The 17135-nt window shown below is 43.8% G+C and overlaps 1 protein-coding gene across 2 annotated transcripts in view; it reads left to right on the forward strand.

Moving 5' to 3' along the window:
* Positions 1-1652: 1652 nt before the first annotated feature.
* sgk3 (serum/glucocorticoid regulated kinase family member 3) overlaps positions 1653-17135 on the forward strand; it is a 34326-nt gene continuing 18843 nt past the window's right edge. The window contains exons 1-6 of one of the 2 annotated variants that reach the window (XM_035755094.2): positions 1653-1734; positions 1840-1887; positions 15262-15479; positions 15676-15759; positions 16072-16144; positions 16463-16538. In XM_035755094.2, the coding sequence (XP_035610987.1) occupies positions 15402-15479; positions 15676-15759; positions 16072-16144; positions 16463-16538 (311 nt within the window). In that variant the 5' untranslated portion in view covers positions 1653-1734; positions 1840-1887; positions 15262-15401. Of the gene's footprint in view, positions 1888-15261; positions 15480-15675; positions 15760-16071; positions 16145-16462; positions 16539-17135 lie in introns of both variants that reach the window. The other variant, XM_035755105.2, reaches the window with a different exon arrangement.

Here is a 17135-nt window from a genome sequence, read left to right on the forward strand (position 1 = left end):
TGAGGACTTGTGAGGCATCTGTTTCTCAAACTAGACACTCTAATGTACTTGTCCTCTTGCTCAGTTGTGCATCGGGGCCTCCCACTCCTCTTTCTATTCTGGTTAGAGCCAGTTTGTGCTGTTCTGTGAAGGGAGTAGTACACAGCGTTGTTCGAGATCTTCAGTTTCTTGGCAATTTCTTGCATGGTATAGCCTTCATTTCTCAGAACAAGAATAGACTGACGAGTCAGAAGAAAGGTCTTTGTTTCTGGACATTTTGAGCCTGCAATCGAACCCGCAAATGCAGATGCTCCAGATACTCAACTAGTCTAAAGAAGGCCAGTTTTATAGCTTCTTTAATCAGCACAACAGTTTTCAGCTGTGCTAACATAATTGCAAAATGTTTTTCTAATGATCAATTAGCCTTTTAAAAATGATAAACTTGGATTAGCTAACACAACGTGCCATTGGAACACACGAGTGATGGTTGCTGATAATGGGCCTCTGCACACCTATGTACACCTATTCCATTTAAAAAATCAGCTGTTTCCAGCTACAATAGTCATTTACAACATGACCAGTGTCTACACTGTATTTCTGATCAATCTGATGTTATTTTAATGGACAAAAAAAATTGCTTCTCTTTCAAAAACAAGGACATTTCTAAGTGACCCCAAACTTTTGAACGGTAGTGTAATAATTAGTGAATATACCTATTTCTTGATCTCTTTCCAAAACAAATTTATTACAATACAAATGCCTACTTCGGTTGAACCCAATCTCCATAGATTTCCACCGATAGGCCTACATAGAAGGGCCACCATTATGCCCATGGGAATACTTGTGTCAGCCAGCCAGCCAGTATCACTGTACTTACATGGAAAGAAGTGTGGTATTTATCATCATGAACATTCATTCATTAAGTGATGATGAGTAGGCTAGATGTATCCACTATTACCGGTAGTAGGAAATATCTGTTAGATGAGTCAATATTTCCTGAAGAGGAGGTCAGGACCCTGTATAGTTCCTTGGCAGACGTCCACTTTCCTTGAGCACTTTGATGCAGACCTCAAGATACAGCTGCAGCCTGTGTGACAGGTTAAATGACATATTCATAGCCTGTTATACATTGAAAAGTGAACTAAATGTTGACTTGAGAATACAACACCGTATCACTCTCGTGATTATTTCTCCCCTGTTTTCAGGGGCGTAACACCTGCAGGACCGTTCTCTTCCCTCACAACGCCTCCATGAAGAGGTCAACCTTCAGTCACAGTCATGATGTCAGTACCTTCAAACGTGTAAAGGCAGTTTCAGGAGCGGAAGGGACACCTGCTAGATGGTTAGAGCAAAAGGATGTCCAAGTACTATCAAATAATAGAATAGAACATAACTGAATATAATACAATAGAATAGAATATAAACGAATACAATATAACAAAAGTTACCGGGAATTAACAAACAGACGGACAAATGGACATTAAAGATTACGCTCTACATACATACTGTACAGTGAGTGAGTGGGCTGTAAATCTCATGTCACAGAGGGACGTGCGGTACTAATTTCACATGGAACAACGCGGTTGTGGCCCTGCCCACGTTCCACCGCTAGGGGTAACTGTTTGCTGCAGTTTCCACCTCAATGTTTTCAGCCTCTTTATGTGTGTGGTCCCGTGACTAATTTCATTGGAACTTGCAGGACAAACGTCTTGATGTTTCCTGCTTCGAGCTACCCCTTGACAGACGCTCAGAATGGTATTAGAAAGTACAGGCTGTGACTTTGAATTTTCATCCTAAATAATTGAGTCAAACTCACTGGATTTTGCTCCATTTTTTACTGACACATTCCTTTGCCTTCAGCGCAACACGCCATTGGAGTTAGTTGGATTAAAAACCCGACAAAATAAGGTACATTCACATTTATACTTTTCTGTACTGTTGTCGTGCAGGATCTTTGCAACAACCCTTATCGTTTCCTTCCAACTGTGAGCCATATACAGACATAAATCTGTTGAAAATTGTCATTACGTAACTTTTTCTTCTGCTAGAACTGTCTAATTTAAAGCATAAACAAAACGTCCAGCGCTCTCTCTCTCTCTCAAAAGTTGTTCCACTAAGAAACGAAACTATTTTATCCTGTTCTTTCCCGTATGTCTCTGTCTGTTCATGGAACATCCTCATGTTTGTTTTAACTTCCTTTCCACAGCCAGTTAGTCAATGTGAAGACATCTCGGTGTACTTTTCCACTTGTAATTTCACATGAGTGTTCCATGTTGAGACTATAGCCTTGTTATGGGACTTTATTTCTATACAGTCGTAGATTAACTCTAGGCTACAATGTAACCACTTGTTAGGCTACAGCAGGAATGCGTAGGTGCAGAGCCATGCAATTGTGTAACAAGAAAACCAGGGTGTTTTCTGGGGGTATTGTATTTGGGCATTTCCATGTAAAAGGACCCATGAGCACCAGCATGTGAAGTTCATAGGAGCATGTCAATTGAAAATTGTCTTTTTATTTAATTTTTTATTTAAGCTATACATTTTAAAAAACCTTTTTCCATCCTACACATTTGGAATAAGCAAAGGCTTTGCTATCTGGTCAAACAGATGGAAAACATCTACCAGCAAAGTATTAAAAGGTATTATAAATACATCAAAAGACAATACTGTTGAAGTAAAGAACCCTGCCAACTTCTATCAACACTTACAGTACGTTTATTTTTGGATACATTTTATGCCTTCTGCAAGTTTAGGAAACATTGTACCTTGAAATTCCAGTACCAAAAACCCAAATCTCTTTAAGATAATTTCACATTTTTCTCCCTCATGAGGAGGGAGGGTAATGAAAGTTGACAGAAGTAACAGGTAAAGGAAAACCTATTAATTAGTTATATATATATATATTATTTTACTTATATAAATTCCGTTACCGAAAAAAAATGTATGAAAAATCGGTAACGGAGTTTCCGAAATACAATTGGCTGAAATGGGAAATCAATGTTCACAAACCACAATTGGGTTCACAGTACATTAAAGCACAGTAGAGTACAGTTAAGAAAGGTAGAGTACATAGCAGAGCACACTAGAGCTGAGTACACTGTACTGCACTCTAGTGTGCTGTGCTCTAGTGTACTGAACTCTACTGTACTCTACTGTATTTGTACTTTGATGTCCAAAATTGTGAAACATAGACATCTATGATTGGTTCAGATTTGGTCCAGTCTGGATCAACCAAATTTGGTCTTGTTTGGGGGCAGAGCTCATTAAAACAATTACCCAGGGTGTAGAATAATACCCAAATATGCAAAGGATAATATTGCATATTTGTACCTTTTGTGTACCTATTTAGGATACATCACCATGAAAAGAATGACATTCATATATACAATTATGCATTTCTATGTAGTACAGATCAGGGACCCAAGGGAAGAAATTAAATTACAGCAATTCTGTTACTGGGTGTAAATCCACTTCACTTACTGTTTAATAAGCCAAAGAGATGTTTTCAAAGTCAATGTGTCACACCATAGCTGACACCCCATTCTTTATGAAGACATAGTTGAAACTTAATTCAGAACATATCTTTTTTGGAAAACTTTTTTTTTAAACTGAAGGAGATTTTACTGAAATTCTGTTACAAAATGTTGCATCTGCACAGTTTTTCCAGTAAATGTGTGTTTGTAAAATGTTCAGAGTTGTATGGTTTGTTAAACATAACCATGAATGAGGGGGTGGCAGGAAACACACCCTAAAATGACTGCCGTGTGATAGATCCACCAGTCTCAATACACCAATGTCAGTTCTATATTTTCAACTGTTAGGCCTATTTGCAGACTAAATGCGCCAGTGTCCAAATACTGTAGTTTCACTCATCAAGTTCTGTTCTGTTAGTTCTCAGTGGTGCTGTTTACAGCCATACTTCCCAAGCCTGAGAAGTAGAGTTAAGAGGAGAAGTTATGTGAGTGTGTAGTAGTAGTAGTAGTAGTAGTAGTAGTAGTAGTAGTAGTAGTAGTAGTACAGAGTTCCTCAGCTAGCTGTGGACAGCCAGTGTTGTTTGTTAATCAACACTGAAGGTTTGAGGTGTCTGTATTGGACTGCTGGTTAGGCATTAGTCCAGATGCTTTCTCGCTCTTCCTTTTTTTTTAGAGAAAGCTTTGTCATTATCAATTCTTCCCTGGGAGGATGTTTGTCTATTGTAGATGAGTGTCTGTGTGAATTTATAGCCCACTGGCTAACAATGGCGTAGTTGGTCCTTCAGAAATAATCCAGACTGTTGCATAACAAATAGATCTCTCACCAATTAAACAACACAGTCCTATTCATAAACACAGCAATTGAAATGGCTCAGTAAAGTCAAATGCCTATTTCCATGGCCATCCTTGTACTGCATTTCCATTCTTTTATACCAGCAGAAAAGAGGACACTCTTGTTTAGTCAGGCTATGTCCCCCAATGTCTACAGCAGCTGACATGGCTGGTCTTTCACTGCTGTTTATCCAGAGTTTCCTGACCTCTAGGTCTGACCGCTGACAAGACACATCGGGCTGCTGAGACTTATGATAATGCCATTCAGGTTGTTCAACATCCTCAGAGGATTTTCCACAGGCAAGGATGTGTGTGTTTGAACAAACCAGGAAGAGGGCTATTTTTGATAGTAACATATTTGAGCTTGTCAGCACAAGTTAATTCAAGCCCAGTGTTGTAACGTGGCGTGCAACATCTGGCGATCAGCAGTGAATGTGTTTGTTTTCTGAATGTGATGATACATTAAACAGAAAATGTATTTATTTAGTGACCTAAAACCCCTGAACACGAACTTAACCTCTACTTTACCCTTATGTGATTGTTCTTGTGATATTGGTTTGAGGATACGGATTGGTCAGGACTTTATGTTCTGCATTCCAGATGAAGGAGTATGTTATAGCTTAGGTTCATTTGAACAAAAGTATTTCTGGAATGTTAAAAAGCGGTTCTGCCTCGGGATGCTCAGTCATTTTGCCTTGCTTGCATGATTTGATTTTGAAACAAGCCCAGTGGGAGAATATTTGTTTATAATATCCCAGTCAAGCCTATGGGCTCTCTGCTCTGCTCTTTGTGGGTGTGATGGGAGGGGGGGGGGGACTGGAACTGAAGGTCTCTCAGTTGCACTTGTGCATTTTAAGAGGCTTTCTCCCTTTATGCATCTTTACTACTACGTGAGTTGAATTATCTCTCTGTGAAGACTTTCAGTACAGCACAGTTTACTGGGAAGTGTTGAATTATCTCTCTGTCAAGACTTTCAGTACAGCACAGTTTACTGGGAAGTGTTGAATTATCTCTCTGTCAAGACTTTCAGTACAGCACAGTTTACTGGGAAGTGTTGAATTATCTCTCTGTCAAGACTTTCAGTACAGCACAGTTTACTGGGAAGTGTTGAATTATCTCTCTGTCAAGACTTTCAGTACAGCACAGTTTACTGGGAAGTGTTGAATTATCTCTCTGTCAAGACTTTCAGTACAGCACAGTTTACTGGGAAGTGTTGAATTATCTCTCTGTCAAGACTTTCAGTACAGCACAGTTTACTGGGAAGTGTTGAATTATCTCTCTGTCAAGACTTTCAGTACAGCACAGTTTACTGGGAAGTGTTGAATTATCTCTCTGTCAAGACTTTCAGTACAGCACAGTTTACTGGGAAGTGTTGAATTATCTCTCTGTCAAGACTTTCAGTACAGCACAGTTTACTGGGAAGTGTTGAATTATCTCTCTGTCAAGACTTTCAGTACAGCACAGTTAACTGGGAAGTGTTGAATTATCTCTCTGTCAAGACTTTCAGTACAGCACAGTTTACTGGGAAGTGTTGAATTATCTCTCTGTCAAGACTTTCAGTACAGCACAGTTTACTGGGAAGTGTTGAATTATCTCTCTGTCAAGACTTTCAGTACAGCACAGTTTACTGGGAAGTGTTGAATTATCTCTCTGTCAAGACTTTCAGTACAGCACAGTTTACTGGGAAGTGTTGAATTATCTCTCTGTCAAGACTTTCAGTACAGCACAGTTTACTGGGAGCTGTTGTGTGAGAGAGAGCCAGCATGTTGTAGACTACACTGAGCACCGAATGGCAAGGGCTGAAAGAAATGACTGAACATGCCAGCTGACCTCACTATGAAACAAAGGACAAGTCAGTGTCACGCCACCAAACAAAAAGCTTTGTTTCTAACAGGAAAACAGACACAACACGATCAGCAATTAACCAGCATAGTGCTTGACATGAACTTTCTTAGGACTGATTTGTTTTTATTACATGTCTGAAAGCTCAAGTCACTTGCCCCCCCCCCCCAAAAAAAAAAGTTTTTTTATACCAATTCTGTAACACTGTTGGCCAAAAAGGTGACTGAAAATTGTGTTGTATGATGCAAGGAACCACTTCACAAAATAACATGAATTATTATCACTGGTATTGACAATGGAAGGCTGCTGGTCTCTGATCCCATGTGCAGTGCCTTCAGAAAGTATTCACACCCCTTGACTTTTCAGTTTGTTATGTTACGGTCTGAATTTAACATTTATTAAATTGAGATTTTACGTCAGTGGAATTATGTTTTTAGCCATTTTTACAAATTAATAAAAAAACAAAAAGCTGAAATGTTATGGCAAGCCAAAATAAGTTCAGGAGTAAAACTGTGCTTAACAAGTCACATAATAAGTTGCATAGACCGCAAAAGTGTTAAACATGATTTTTTAATGACTACCTCATCTCTGTACCCCACACATACAATTATCTGTAAGGTCTCTGTCGAGCAGTGAATTTCTAAAAACGGATTCGACCAAAGACCAGGGAGGTTTTCCAATGCCTTGCAAAGAAGGGCACCTATTGGTTGATGGGTAACATTTTTTTAAAGCAGACATTGAACATTTAATATTGAGCCTTGCAGCATATCAACATTAACACATTTTAACATGAAGAAAATGCGTTTGATTGAGGTTTCTCCATACCGTTTCAAGGCATCAATAGGCTTTGATTGAGGCTGATGAAATTCTCTTTTCTCAATCAGGTCTTCAAGGTGATTTCATAATAGGCTACTACTACCTCTCTAGAGTGTTCACTACAATGGCACCTCTTCCTGTCTTGGGGATCCCACTGGGCAGCTTCCTACAGGTCTCTACCTAGCCTGTGTGCTTCAAACTTCAAAGAGCCAGCGGAAGGTTATCTATAAATACCTCCCAGTCCTCCATGCTGTGACAGGAGCCAGGGAGAATGTCACAGGCCCAGCATGCGAGCGGGAGTGTGTGGGGGGAGGGGGCGAGCAGGAGTGTGTGAAGAGAAGAGAAGAGCTGGGTAGTAGGTGATGTGGGGATGAGAAGAGGTGGATGGTAGGTGATGTGGGGATGAGAAGAGGTGGATGGTAGGTGATGTGGGGATGAGAAGAGGTGGATAGTAGGTGATGTGGGGATGAGAAGAGGTGGATAGTAGGTGATGTGGGGATGAGAAGAGGTGGATAGTAGGTGATGTGGGGATGAGAAGAGGTGGATAGTAGGTGATGTGGGGATGAGAAGAGGTGGATAGATGGGTAGGTGGATGATGGGGAGAGAAGAGGTGGATAGTAGGTGATGTGGGGATGTGGGGAAGAGGTGGATAGTAGGTGATGTGGGGATGAGAAGAGGTGGATAGTAGGTGATGTGGGGATGAGAAGAGGTGGATAGTAGGTGATGTGGGGATGAGAAGAGGTGGATAGTAGGTGATGTGGGGATGAGAAGAGGTGGATAGTAGGTGATGTGGGGATGAGAAGAGGTGGATAGTAGGTGATGTGGGGATGAGAAGAGGTGGATAGTAGGTGATGTGGGGATGAGAAGAGGTGGATAGTAGGTGATGTGGGGATGAGAAGAGGTGGATAGTAGGTGATGTGGGGATGAGAAGAGGTGGATAGTAGGTGATGTGGGGATGAGAAGAGGTGATAGTAGGTGATGGGATGAGAAGAAGTGGGTAGTAGGTGATGTGGGGATGAGAAGAAGTGGATAGTAGGTGATGTGGGGATGAGAAGTAGGTGGATAGTAGGTGATGTGGGGATGAGAAGAAGTGGGTAGTAGGTGATGTGGGGATGAGAAGAGGTGGATAGTAGGTGATGTGGGGATGAGAAGAAGTAGGTGGATGGGGATAGGTGATAGGTGGGGATGAGAAGAGGTGGATAGTAGGTGATGGGGATGGAGGTGGATAGTAGGTGATGTGGGGATGAGAAGAAGTGGGTAGTAGTAGGTGAAGTGGTAGTAGGTGATGGGGAGAAGAGGTGGGAGTAGTGAGTGATGTGGGGATGAGAAGAAGTGGATAGTAGGTGATGTGGGGATGAGAAGAAGTGGGTAGTAGGTGATGTGGGGATGAGAAGAGGTGGATAGTAGGTGATGTGGGGATGATAGTAGGTGATGTGGGGATGAGAAGAGTGGATAGTAGGTGATGTGGGGATGAGAAGAGGTGGATAGTAGGTGATGGGGATGAGAAGAAGTGGGTAGTAGGTGATGTGGGGATGAGAAGAAGAAGAGGTGGATAGTAGGTGATGTGGGGATAGTAGGTGGGGATGAGAAGAGGTGGATAGTAGGTGATGTGGGGATGAGAAGAGGTGGATAGTAGGTGATGTGGGGATGAGAAGAGGTGGATAGTAGGTGATGTGGGGATGAGAAGAGGTGGATAGTAGGTGATGTGGATATTAGGTGATGTGGGGATGAGAAGAGGTGGGTAGTAGGTGATGTGGGGATGAGAAGAAGTGGGTAGTAGGTGATGTGGGGATGAGAAGAGGTGGGTAGTAGGTGATGTGGGGATGAGAAGAAGTGGGTAGTAGGTGATGTGGGGATGAGAAGAGGTGGATAGTAGGTGATGTGGGGATGAGAAGAGGTGGATAGTAGGTGATGTGGGGATGAGAAGAAGTGGGTAGTAGGTGATGTGGGGATGAGAAGAGGTGGATAGTAGGTGATGTGGGGATGAGAAGAGGTGGATAGTAGGTGATGTGGGGATGAGAAGAGGTGGATAGTAGGTGATGGGGATGAGAAGAGGTGGATAGTAGGTGATGTGGGGATGAGAAGAGGTGGATAGTAGGTGATGTGGGGATGGGAGTGGAGTAAGTGATGTGGGGATGAGAAGAAGTGGATAGTAGGTGATGTGGGGATGAGAAGAGGTGGATAGTAGGTGATGTGGGGATGAGAAGGTGGGTAGTAGGTGATGTGGGGATGAGAAGAGGTGGATAGTAGGTGATGTGGGGATGAGAAGAAGTGGATAGTAGGTGATGTGGGGATGAGAAGAGGTGGATAGTAGGTGATGGGGATGTGGGTAGTAGGTGATGTGGGGATGAGAAGGTGGATAGTAGGTGATGTGGGGATGAGAAGAGGTGGATAGTAGGTGATGGGGATGAGAAGAAGTGGGTAGTAGGTGATGTGGGGATGAGAAGAGGTGATGTGGATAGTAGGTGATGTGGGGATGAGAAGAGGTGGATAGTAGGTGATGTGGGGATGAGAAGAGGTGGATAGTAGGTGATGTGGGGATGAGAAGAGGTGGATAGTAGGTGATGTGGGGATGAGAAGAGGTGGATGAGGTGAAGATGGAAGATAGTAGGTGATGTGGGGATGAGAAGAGGTGGATAGTAGGTGATGTGGGGATGAGAAGAAGTGGATAGTAGGTGATGTGGGGATGAGAAGAAGTGGATAGTAGGTGATGTGGGGATGAGAAGAGGTGGATAGTAGGTGATGGGGATGAGAAGGTGGATAGTAGGTGATGTGGGGGAAGAAGAGAAGAGGTGATGTGGATAGTAGGTGATGTGGGGATGAGAAGAGGTGGATAGTAGGTGATGTGGGGATGAGAAGAGGTGGATAGTAGGTGATGTGGGGATGAGAAGAGGTGGATAGTAGGTGATGTGGGGATGAGAAGAGGTGGATAGTAGGTGATGTGGGGATGAGAAGAGGTGGATAGTAGGTGATGTGGGGATGAGAAGAGGTGGATAGTAGGTGATGTGGGGATGAGAAGAGGTGGATAGTAGGTGATGTGGGGATGAGAAGAGGTGGGTAGTAGGTGATGTGGGGATGAGAAGAGGTGGGTAGTAGGTGATGTGGGGATGAGAAGAAGTGGATAGTAGGTGATGTGGGGATGAGAAGAGGTGGATAGTAGGTGATGAGAAGAAGTGGGTAGTAGGTGATGTGGGGATGAGAAGAGGTGGATAGTAGGTGATGTGGGGATGAGAAGAAGTGGGTAGTAGGTGATGTGGGGATGAGAAAGATAGTAGGTGATGTGGATAGTAGGTGATGTGGGGATGAGAAGAGGTGGATAAGGTGATGTGGGGATGAGAAGAGGTGGATAGTAGGTGATGTGGGGATGAGAAGTAGGTGAGTGGATAGTAGGTGATGTGGGGATGAGAAGAAGTGGATAGTAGGTGATGTGGGGATGAGAAGAGGTGGATAGTAGGTGATGTGGGGATGAGAAGAAGTGGGTAGTAGGTGATGTGGGGAAGAGGAAGTGGGTAGTAGGTGATGTGGGGAGAGAGGAAGTGGGTAGTAGGTGATGTGGGGAAGAGAAGAGGTGGATAGTAGGTGATGTGGGGATGAGAAGAAGTGGGTAGTAGGTGATGTGGGGAAGAGGAAGTGGGTAGTAGGTGATGTGGGGAAGAGAAGAGGTGGATAGTAGGTGATGTGGGGATGAGAAGAAGTGGGTAGTAGGTGATGTGGGGAAGAGGAAGTGGGTAGTAGGTAATGTGGGGAAGAGGAAGTGGGTAGTAGGTGATGTGGGGATGAGAAGAGGTGGATAGTAGGTGATGTGGGTAGGTGATGTGGGGATGAGAAGAGGTGGATAGTAGGTGATGTGGGGATGAGAAGAGGTGGATAGTAGGTGATGTGGGGAAGAGGAAGTGGGTAGTAGGTAATGTGGGGAAGAGGAAGTGGGTAGTAGGTGATGTGGGGAAGAGGAAGTGGGTAGTAGGTAATGTGGGGAAGAGGAAGTGGATAGTAGGTGATGTGGGGATGAGAAGAGGTGGATAGTAGGTGATGGGGATGAGAAGAGGTGGATAGTAGGTGATGTGGGGATGAGAAGAGGTGGATAGTAGGTGATGTGGGGATGAGAAGAGGTGGATAGTAGGTGATGTGGGGATGAGAAGAGGTGGATAGTAGGTGATGTGGGGATGAGAAGAGGTGGATAGTAGGTGATGTGGGGATGAGAAGAGGTGGATAGTAGGTGATGTGGGGATGAGAAGAGGTGGATAGTAGGTGATGTGGGGATAGAGGTGGAGAATGTGGATAGTAGGTGATGTGGGGAGAAGAAGTGGATAGTAGGTGATGTGGATAGTAGGTGATGGGGATGAGAAGAGGTGGATAGTAGGTGATGTGGGGGGAAGAGGTGGATAGTAGGTGATGTGGATAGTAGGTGATGTGGGGATGAGAAGAGGTGGATAGTAGGTGATGTGGGGTTGAGAAGAAGTGGATAGTAGGTGATGTGGGGGAGAAGAGTGGAGTAGGTGATGGGTAGTAGGTGATGTGGGGATGAGAAGAGGTGGATAGTAGGTGATGTGGGGTTGAGAAGAGGTGGATAGTAGGTGATGTGGGGATGAGAAGAGGTGGATAGTAGGTGATGTGGGGAAGAGAAGAGGTGGTGTAGGTGATGTGGGAGGTGATGTGGGGATGAGAAGAGGTGGATAGTAGGTGATGTGGGGAGAGAAGAGGATAAGGTGATGTGGATAGTAGGTGATGTGGGGATGAGAAGTGGGATAGTAGGTGATGTGGGGTTGAGAAGAGGTGGATAGTAGGTGATGTGGGGATGAGAAGAGGTGGATAGTAGGTGATGTGGGGAAGAGAAGAAGTGGATAGTAGGTGATGTGGATAGTAGGTGATGTGGGGATGAGAAGAGGTGGATAGTAGGTGATGTGGGGTTGAGAAGAGGTGGATAGTAGGTGATGTGGGGATGAGAAGAGGTGGATAGTAGGTGATGGGGAAGAGAAGAAGTGGATAGTAGGTGATGTGGATAGTAGGTGATGTGGGGATGAGAAGAGGTGGATAGTAGGTGATGTGGGGTTGAGAAGAGGTGGATAGTAGGTGATGTGGGGATGAGAAGAGGTGGATAGTAGGTGATGTGGGGAAGAGAAGAAGTGGATAGTAGGTGATGTGGATAGTAGGTGATGTGGGGATGAGAAGAGGTGGATAGTAGGTGATGTGGGGAAGAGAAGAGGTGGATAGTAGGTGATGTGGATAGTAGGTGATGTGGGGATGAGAAGAGGTGGATAGTAGGTGATGTGGGGATGAGAAGAGGTGGATAGTAGGTGATGTGGGGAAGAGAAGAGGTGGATAGTAGGTGATGTGGGGAAGAGAAGAGGTGGATAGTAGGTGATGTGGGGATGAGAAGAGGTGGATAGTAGGTGATGTGGGGAAGAGAAGAGGTGGATAGTAGGTGATGTGGATAGTAGGTGATGTGGGGATGAGAAGAGGTGGATAGTAGGTGATGTGGGGATGAGAAGAGGTGGATAGTAGGTGATGTGGGGATGAGAAGAGGTGGATAGTAGGTGATGTGGGGAAGAGAAGAGGTGGATAGTAGGTGATGTGGGGAAGAGAAGAGGTGGATAGTAGGTGATGTGGGGATGAGAAGAGGTGGATAGTAGGTGATGTGGATAGTAGGTGATGTGGGGATGAGAAGAGGTGGATAGTAGGTGATGTGGGGATGAGAAGAGGTGGATAGTAGGTGATGTGGGGATGAGAAGAGGTGGATAGTAGGTGATGTGGGGAAGAGAAGAGGTGGATAGTAGGTGATGTGGGGATGAGAAGAGGTGGATAGTAGGTGATGTGGGGATGAGAAGAGGTGGATAGTGGTGAGATGAGGTAAAGAACTAAACAGGATAAAGTGGGCGTGTAGGCGACAGAGAACATGGAGAGACTGGGGGGGGTAGGAGCGTAGCCTAATAGTCTGTCTTTCCAGGATGAGGTAACCTACTGTTGATGCTCAATGACCACAGTGTGAGTTCTCCTCTGTCACGCTAGTAGCTACAAACAACAACTCCCTCCACAACTGCTGAGAATCTGTGCTCTGCAATCAGCTCCATGCAGGATCAATGTATGAGGGCAGAAGGCAGAACTGGGCAGAGCTGTAGCATGATAGAGCAGGTATGCTCATTCTCTCATATGGAATAGAGTGCAGTATAATTTCTCTATAGTACCTCTATACTGAACAAAAATATAAAACGCAACATGTAAGGTGTTGGTCCCATGTTTCATGAGCTGAAATAAAATATCCCAGAAGTTTTCCACATGCACCCAAAAAACATTTGTGTACAAATGTGTTTACATACCTGTTAGTGACCATTTCTCCTTTGCCAAGATAATCCATCCACCTGACAGGTATGGCATATCAAGAAGCTGATTAAACAGTGTGATCATTACACAGGTGTGCCTTGTGCTGGGGGCCGTAAAAGGCCACTTTAAATTGTGCAGTTTTGTCACACAACGCCACAGGTATCAAGTTTTAAAGTGTGAAATTGGCATGATGACTGTAGGAATGTCCACCAGAGCTGTTGCCAGATAATTGAATGTTAATTTCTATACCATAAGCCGCTGCCAATATCGTTTTAGAGAATTTGGCTATACACCTACTGCATTTATTTCAATTGACTGATTTCCTTAAATGAACTGTAACTCAGTTAAATCTTTGAAATTCTTGCATGTTGCATATATACACTGCTCAAAAAAATAAAGGGAACACTTAAACAACACAATATAACTCCAAGTCAATTATACTTCTGTGAAATCAAACTGTCCACTTAGGAAGCAACACTGATTGACAATACATTTCACATGCTGTTGTGCAAATGGAATAGGCAACAGGTGGAAATTATAGGCAATTAGCCAGACACCCCCAATAAAGGAGTGGTTCTGCAGGTGTTGACCACAGACCACTTCTCAGTTCCTATGCTTCCTGGCTGGTGTTTTGGTCACTTTTGAATGCTGGCGGTGCTTTCACTCTAGTGGTAGCATGAGACGGAGTCTACAACCCACACAAGTGGCTCAGGTAGTGCAGCTCATCCAGGATGGCACATCAATGCGAGCTGTGGCAAGAAGGTTTGCTGTGTCTGTCAGCGTAGTGTCCAGAGCATGGAGGCGCTACCAGGAGACAGGCCAGTAACTCAGGAGACATGGAGGAGGCCGTAGGAGGGCAACAACCCAGCAGCAGGACCGCTACCTCCACCTTTGTGCAAGGAGGGGTAGGAGGAGCACTGCCAGAGCCCTGCAAAATGACCTCCAGCAGGCCACAAATGTGCATGTGTCTGCTCAAACGGTCAGAAACAGACTCCATGAGGGTGGTATGAGGGCCCGACGTCCACAGGTTGGGGTTGTGCTTACAGCCCAACACCGTGCAGGACGTTTGGCATTTGCCAGAGAACACCAAGATTGGCAAATTCGCCACTGGCGCCCTGTGCTCATCACAGATGAAAGCAGGTTCACACTGAGCACATGTGACAGACATGACAGAGTCTGGAGACGCCGTGGAGAACGTTCTGCTGCCTGCAACATCCTCCAGCATGACCGGTTTGGCGGTGAGTCAGTCATGGTGTGGGGTGGCATTTCTTCGGGGGGCCGCACAGCCCTCCATGTGCTCGCCAGAGGTAGCCTGACTGCCATTTGGTACTGAGATGAGATCCTCAGACCCCTTGTGAGACCATGTGCTGGTGCGGTTGGCCCTGGGTTCCTCCAAATGCAAGACAATGCTAGACCTCATGTGGCTGGAGTGTGTCAGCAGTTCCTGCAAGAGGAAGGCATTGATGCTATGGACTGGCCCGCCCGTTCCCCAGACCTGAATCCAATTGAGCACATCTGGGACATCATGTCTCGCTCCATCCATCATGTTGCACCACAGACTGTCCAGGAGTTGACGGATGCTTTAGTCCAGGTCTGGGAGGAGATCCCTCTGGAGACCATCCGCCACCTCATCAGGAGCATGCCCAGGCATTGTAGGGAGGTCATACAGGCACATGGAGGCCACACACACTACTGAGCCTCATTTTGACTTGTTTTAAGGACATTACATCAAAGTTGGATCAGCCTGTAGTGTGGTTTTCCACTTTAATTTTGAGTGTGACTCCAAATCCAGACCTCCATGGGTTGACACATTTGATTTCCATTGATCATTTTTGTGTGATTTTGTTGTCAGCACATTCAACTATGTAAAGAAAAAAGTATTTAATAAGAATATTTCATTCATTCAGATCTAGGATGTGTTATTTCAGTGTTCCCTTAGTTTTTTTGAGCAGTGTATTTTTGTTCAGTGTATAATCTCATCTCTCTCATCTCTTGTCCACAGCAGTCAACCAGGATGAGGATGGTTCAGTTGTCCACGTGAGCTCTGTCCAGGACCGGACGCTGTGAAAGGGTGCTGAGAGGCTTGACCTCTGACCTACGCTTTGACCTCAAATCTTTGAACTCTGACTGCTCCAGCTCAGGATGGAGGAGCAGTCCAGCTTCCCCAATGTCAGCATCCCCTGCTACAACGAGCAGAGGGACAAGAAGAAGCGCTACACTGTGAGTAATGAGTATAGTATAATAGTGTTGCTGTGGCAACGGCTGTTCAGCAGGCAGTATTACAGACTGCAGTATATCTTGTATAGACATTATACAGAATGGTTATTAGAGAGCGTTTATTATCAGTAGAAAGTAGGGCATCGGTGTCGTTTGTCTAGGTCTATACTAAAATGTGTTTTCCTCTACATTTGTCCAGGTTTACAAAGTGATGGTCAACGTAGGAAGACATGAGTGGTTTGTCTTCAGGCGATACGCAGAGTTTGACAAGCTCTACAACACAGTAAGTGAAAGTGTTATAGTGTGATAAATGCATGTTGTCGTGAGACTCCAGGCTTCCTTTCTTACTGAACCTTTTCATCAGAGATCTGCTGACTAAACTGGGCAAAACTCGATTTTAATCAAAATAGAATCTTATCTGACGTTTTAAGGAGTATTTTTCAGGCTGTGAGTGGGGATTTATGTTTAGTTGACATTTAGAAAATCAGGTAATTCATTGGGAAAATGAAAGTAGAGAGTAATTTTGGTCCCTGTGACATCTATTTTTATATATACTTTCTATAATCTGATTTGTCTGTCTTTTCTATTTATGCAGTTGAGGAAACAATTTCCATCTTTGAACTTGAAAATCCCAGCTAAGAGAATATTTGGGGACAACTTTGACCCAGGTACCGTATTGATTAATCTGATAAAAGTACAGTATACTGCCTGTAACTGCACTCTATTATAAAAATGTATTCAGTAGATCAGAATTCAGTACAGACCCCTCTGTTTTCCACTGACCTTCAGCCAAGTATTTTGTTTTATTTAAATTGTAAACAAATGAGCTCATTTGGGTATTACAAACTAGATTACGGATGATATGAAACTACACCAGAAAAACTTTCTATCATATCTGCTCGTGTATCTGTAGGTTACCTTTCATTTGTGATACCGGGTCAATATCAAATATTATATTTATGAAATTGTCCATTTCTTTTTTTTAGAGTTTATCAAGCAAAGAAGAACAGGTTTACATGAGTTCATTCAGAGACTGGTCTCACATCCTCAACTTAGTATCCAGTAAGTATTGTATAACTGATCAGCTAGCTAAATAAGTTATTGAATTCAATTGAAAATGAACCAAATCGATCTGCCTCACTTTATGCAAGTGTGACGTCCCCCTATACAAGTAGGAAGTTACCCCTAGAAACAAATCTAAGGTCAGTTTTGTGTTTCCTCCCCTCTTGGTTACGGTTCGGATCTGGTTGGTTACGGTTAGGATCTGGTTGGTTATGGTTAGGATCTGGTTGGTTATGGTTAGGATCTGGTTGGTTATGGTTAGGATCTGGTTGGTTATGGTTCGGATCTGGTTGGTTATGGTTAGGATCTGGGGATGATAAGCTCAGAAGGGAGCATATGTAACCCTGTCGCATCATGGCGGTATCTCCTGAACAGTGTTGAGATTCGTTACTTGAAAAAGTAAATATTACTTGTTACATTTCGCAAAAGTAACATATTACTTTACAATATTGCTTTGTGTGGAAAGTAACACGTTATATTACTTTCATGGAAAAAATCAAAATCTCAGTTTGTTTGACTGTCAGAGGGAGCAAGATCTGCATGTGCTCTACCAAAGATAGTAAGTAGACTAACTCAGGTTTGATCACTAGTTTCTCC

Source organism: Oncorhynchus keta, chromosome 4, assembly GCF_023373465.1.
Source record: "Oncorhynchus keta strain PuntledgeMale-10-30-2019 chromosome 4, Oket_V2, whole genome shotgun sequence".
NCBI lineage: Eukaryota > Metazoa > Chordata > Actinopteri > Salmoniformes > Salmonidae > Oncorhynchus > Oncorhynchus keta.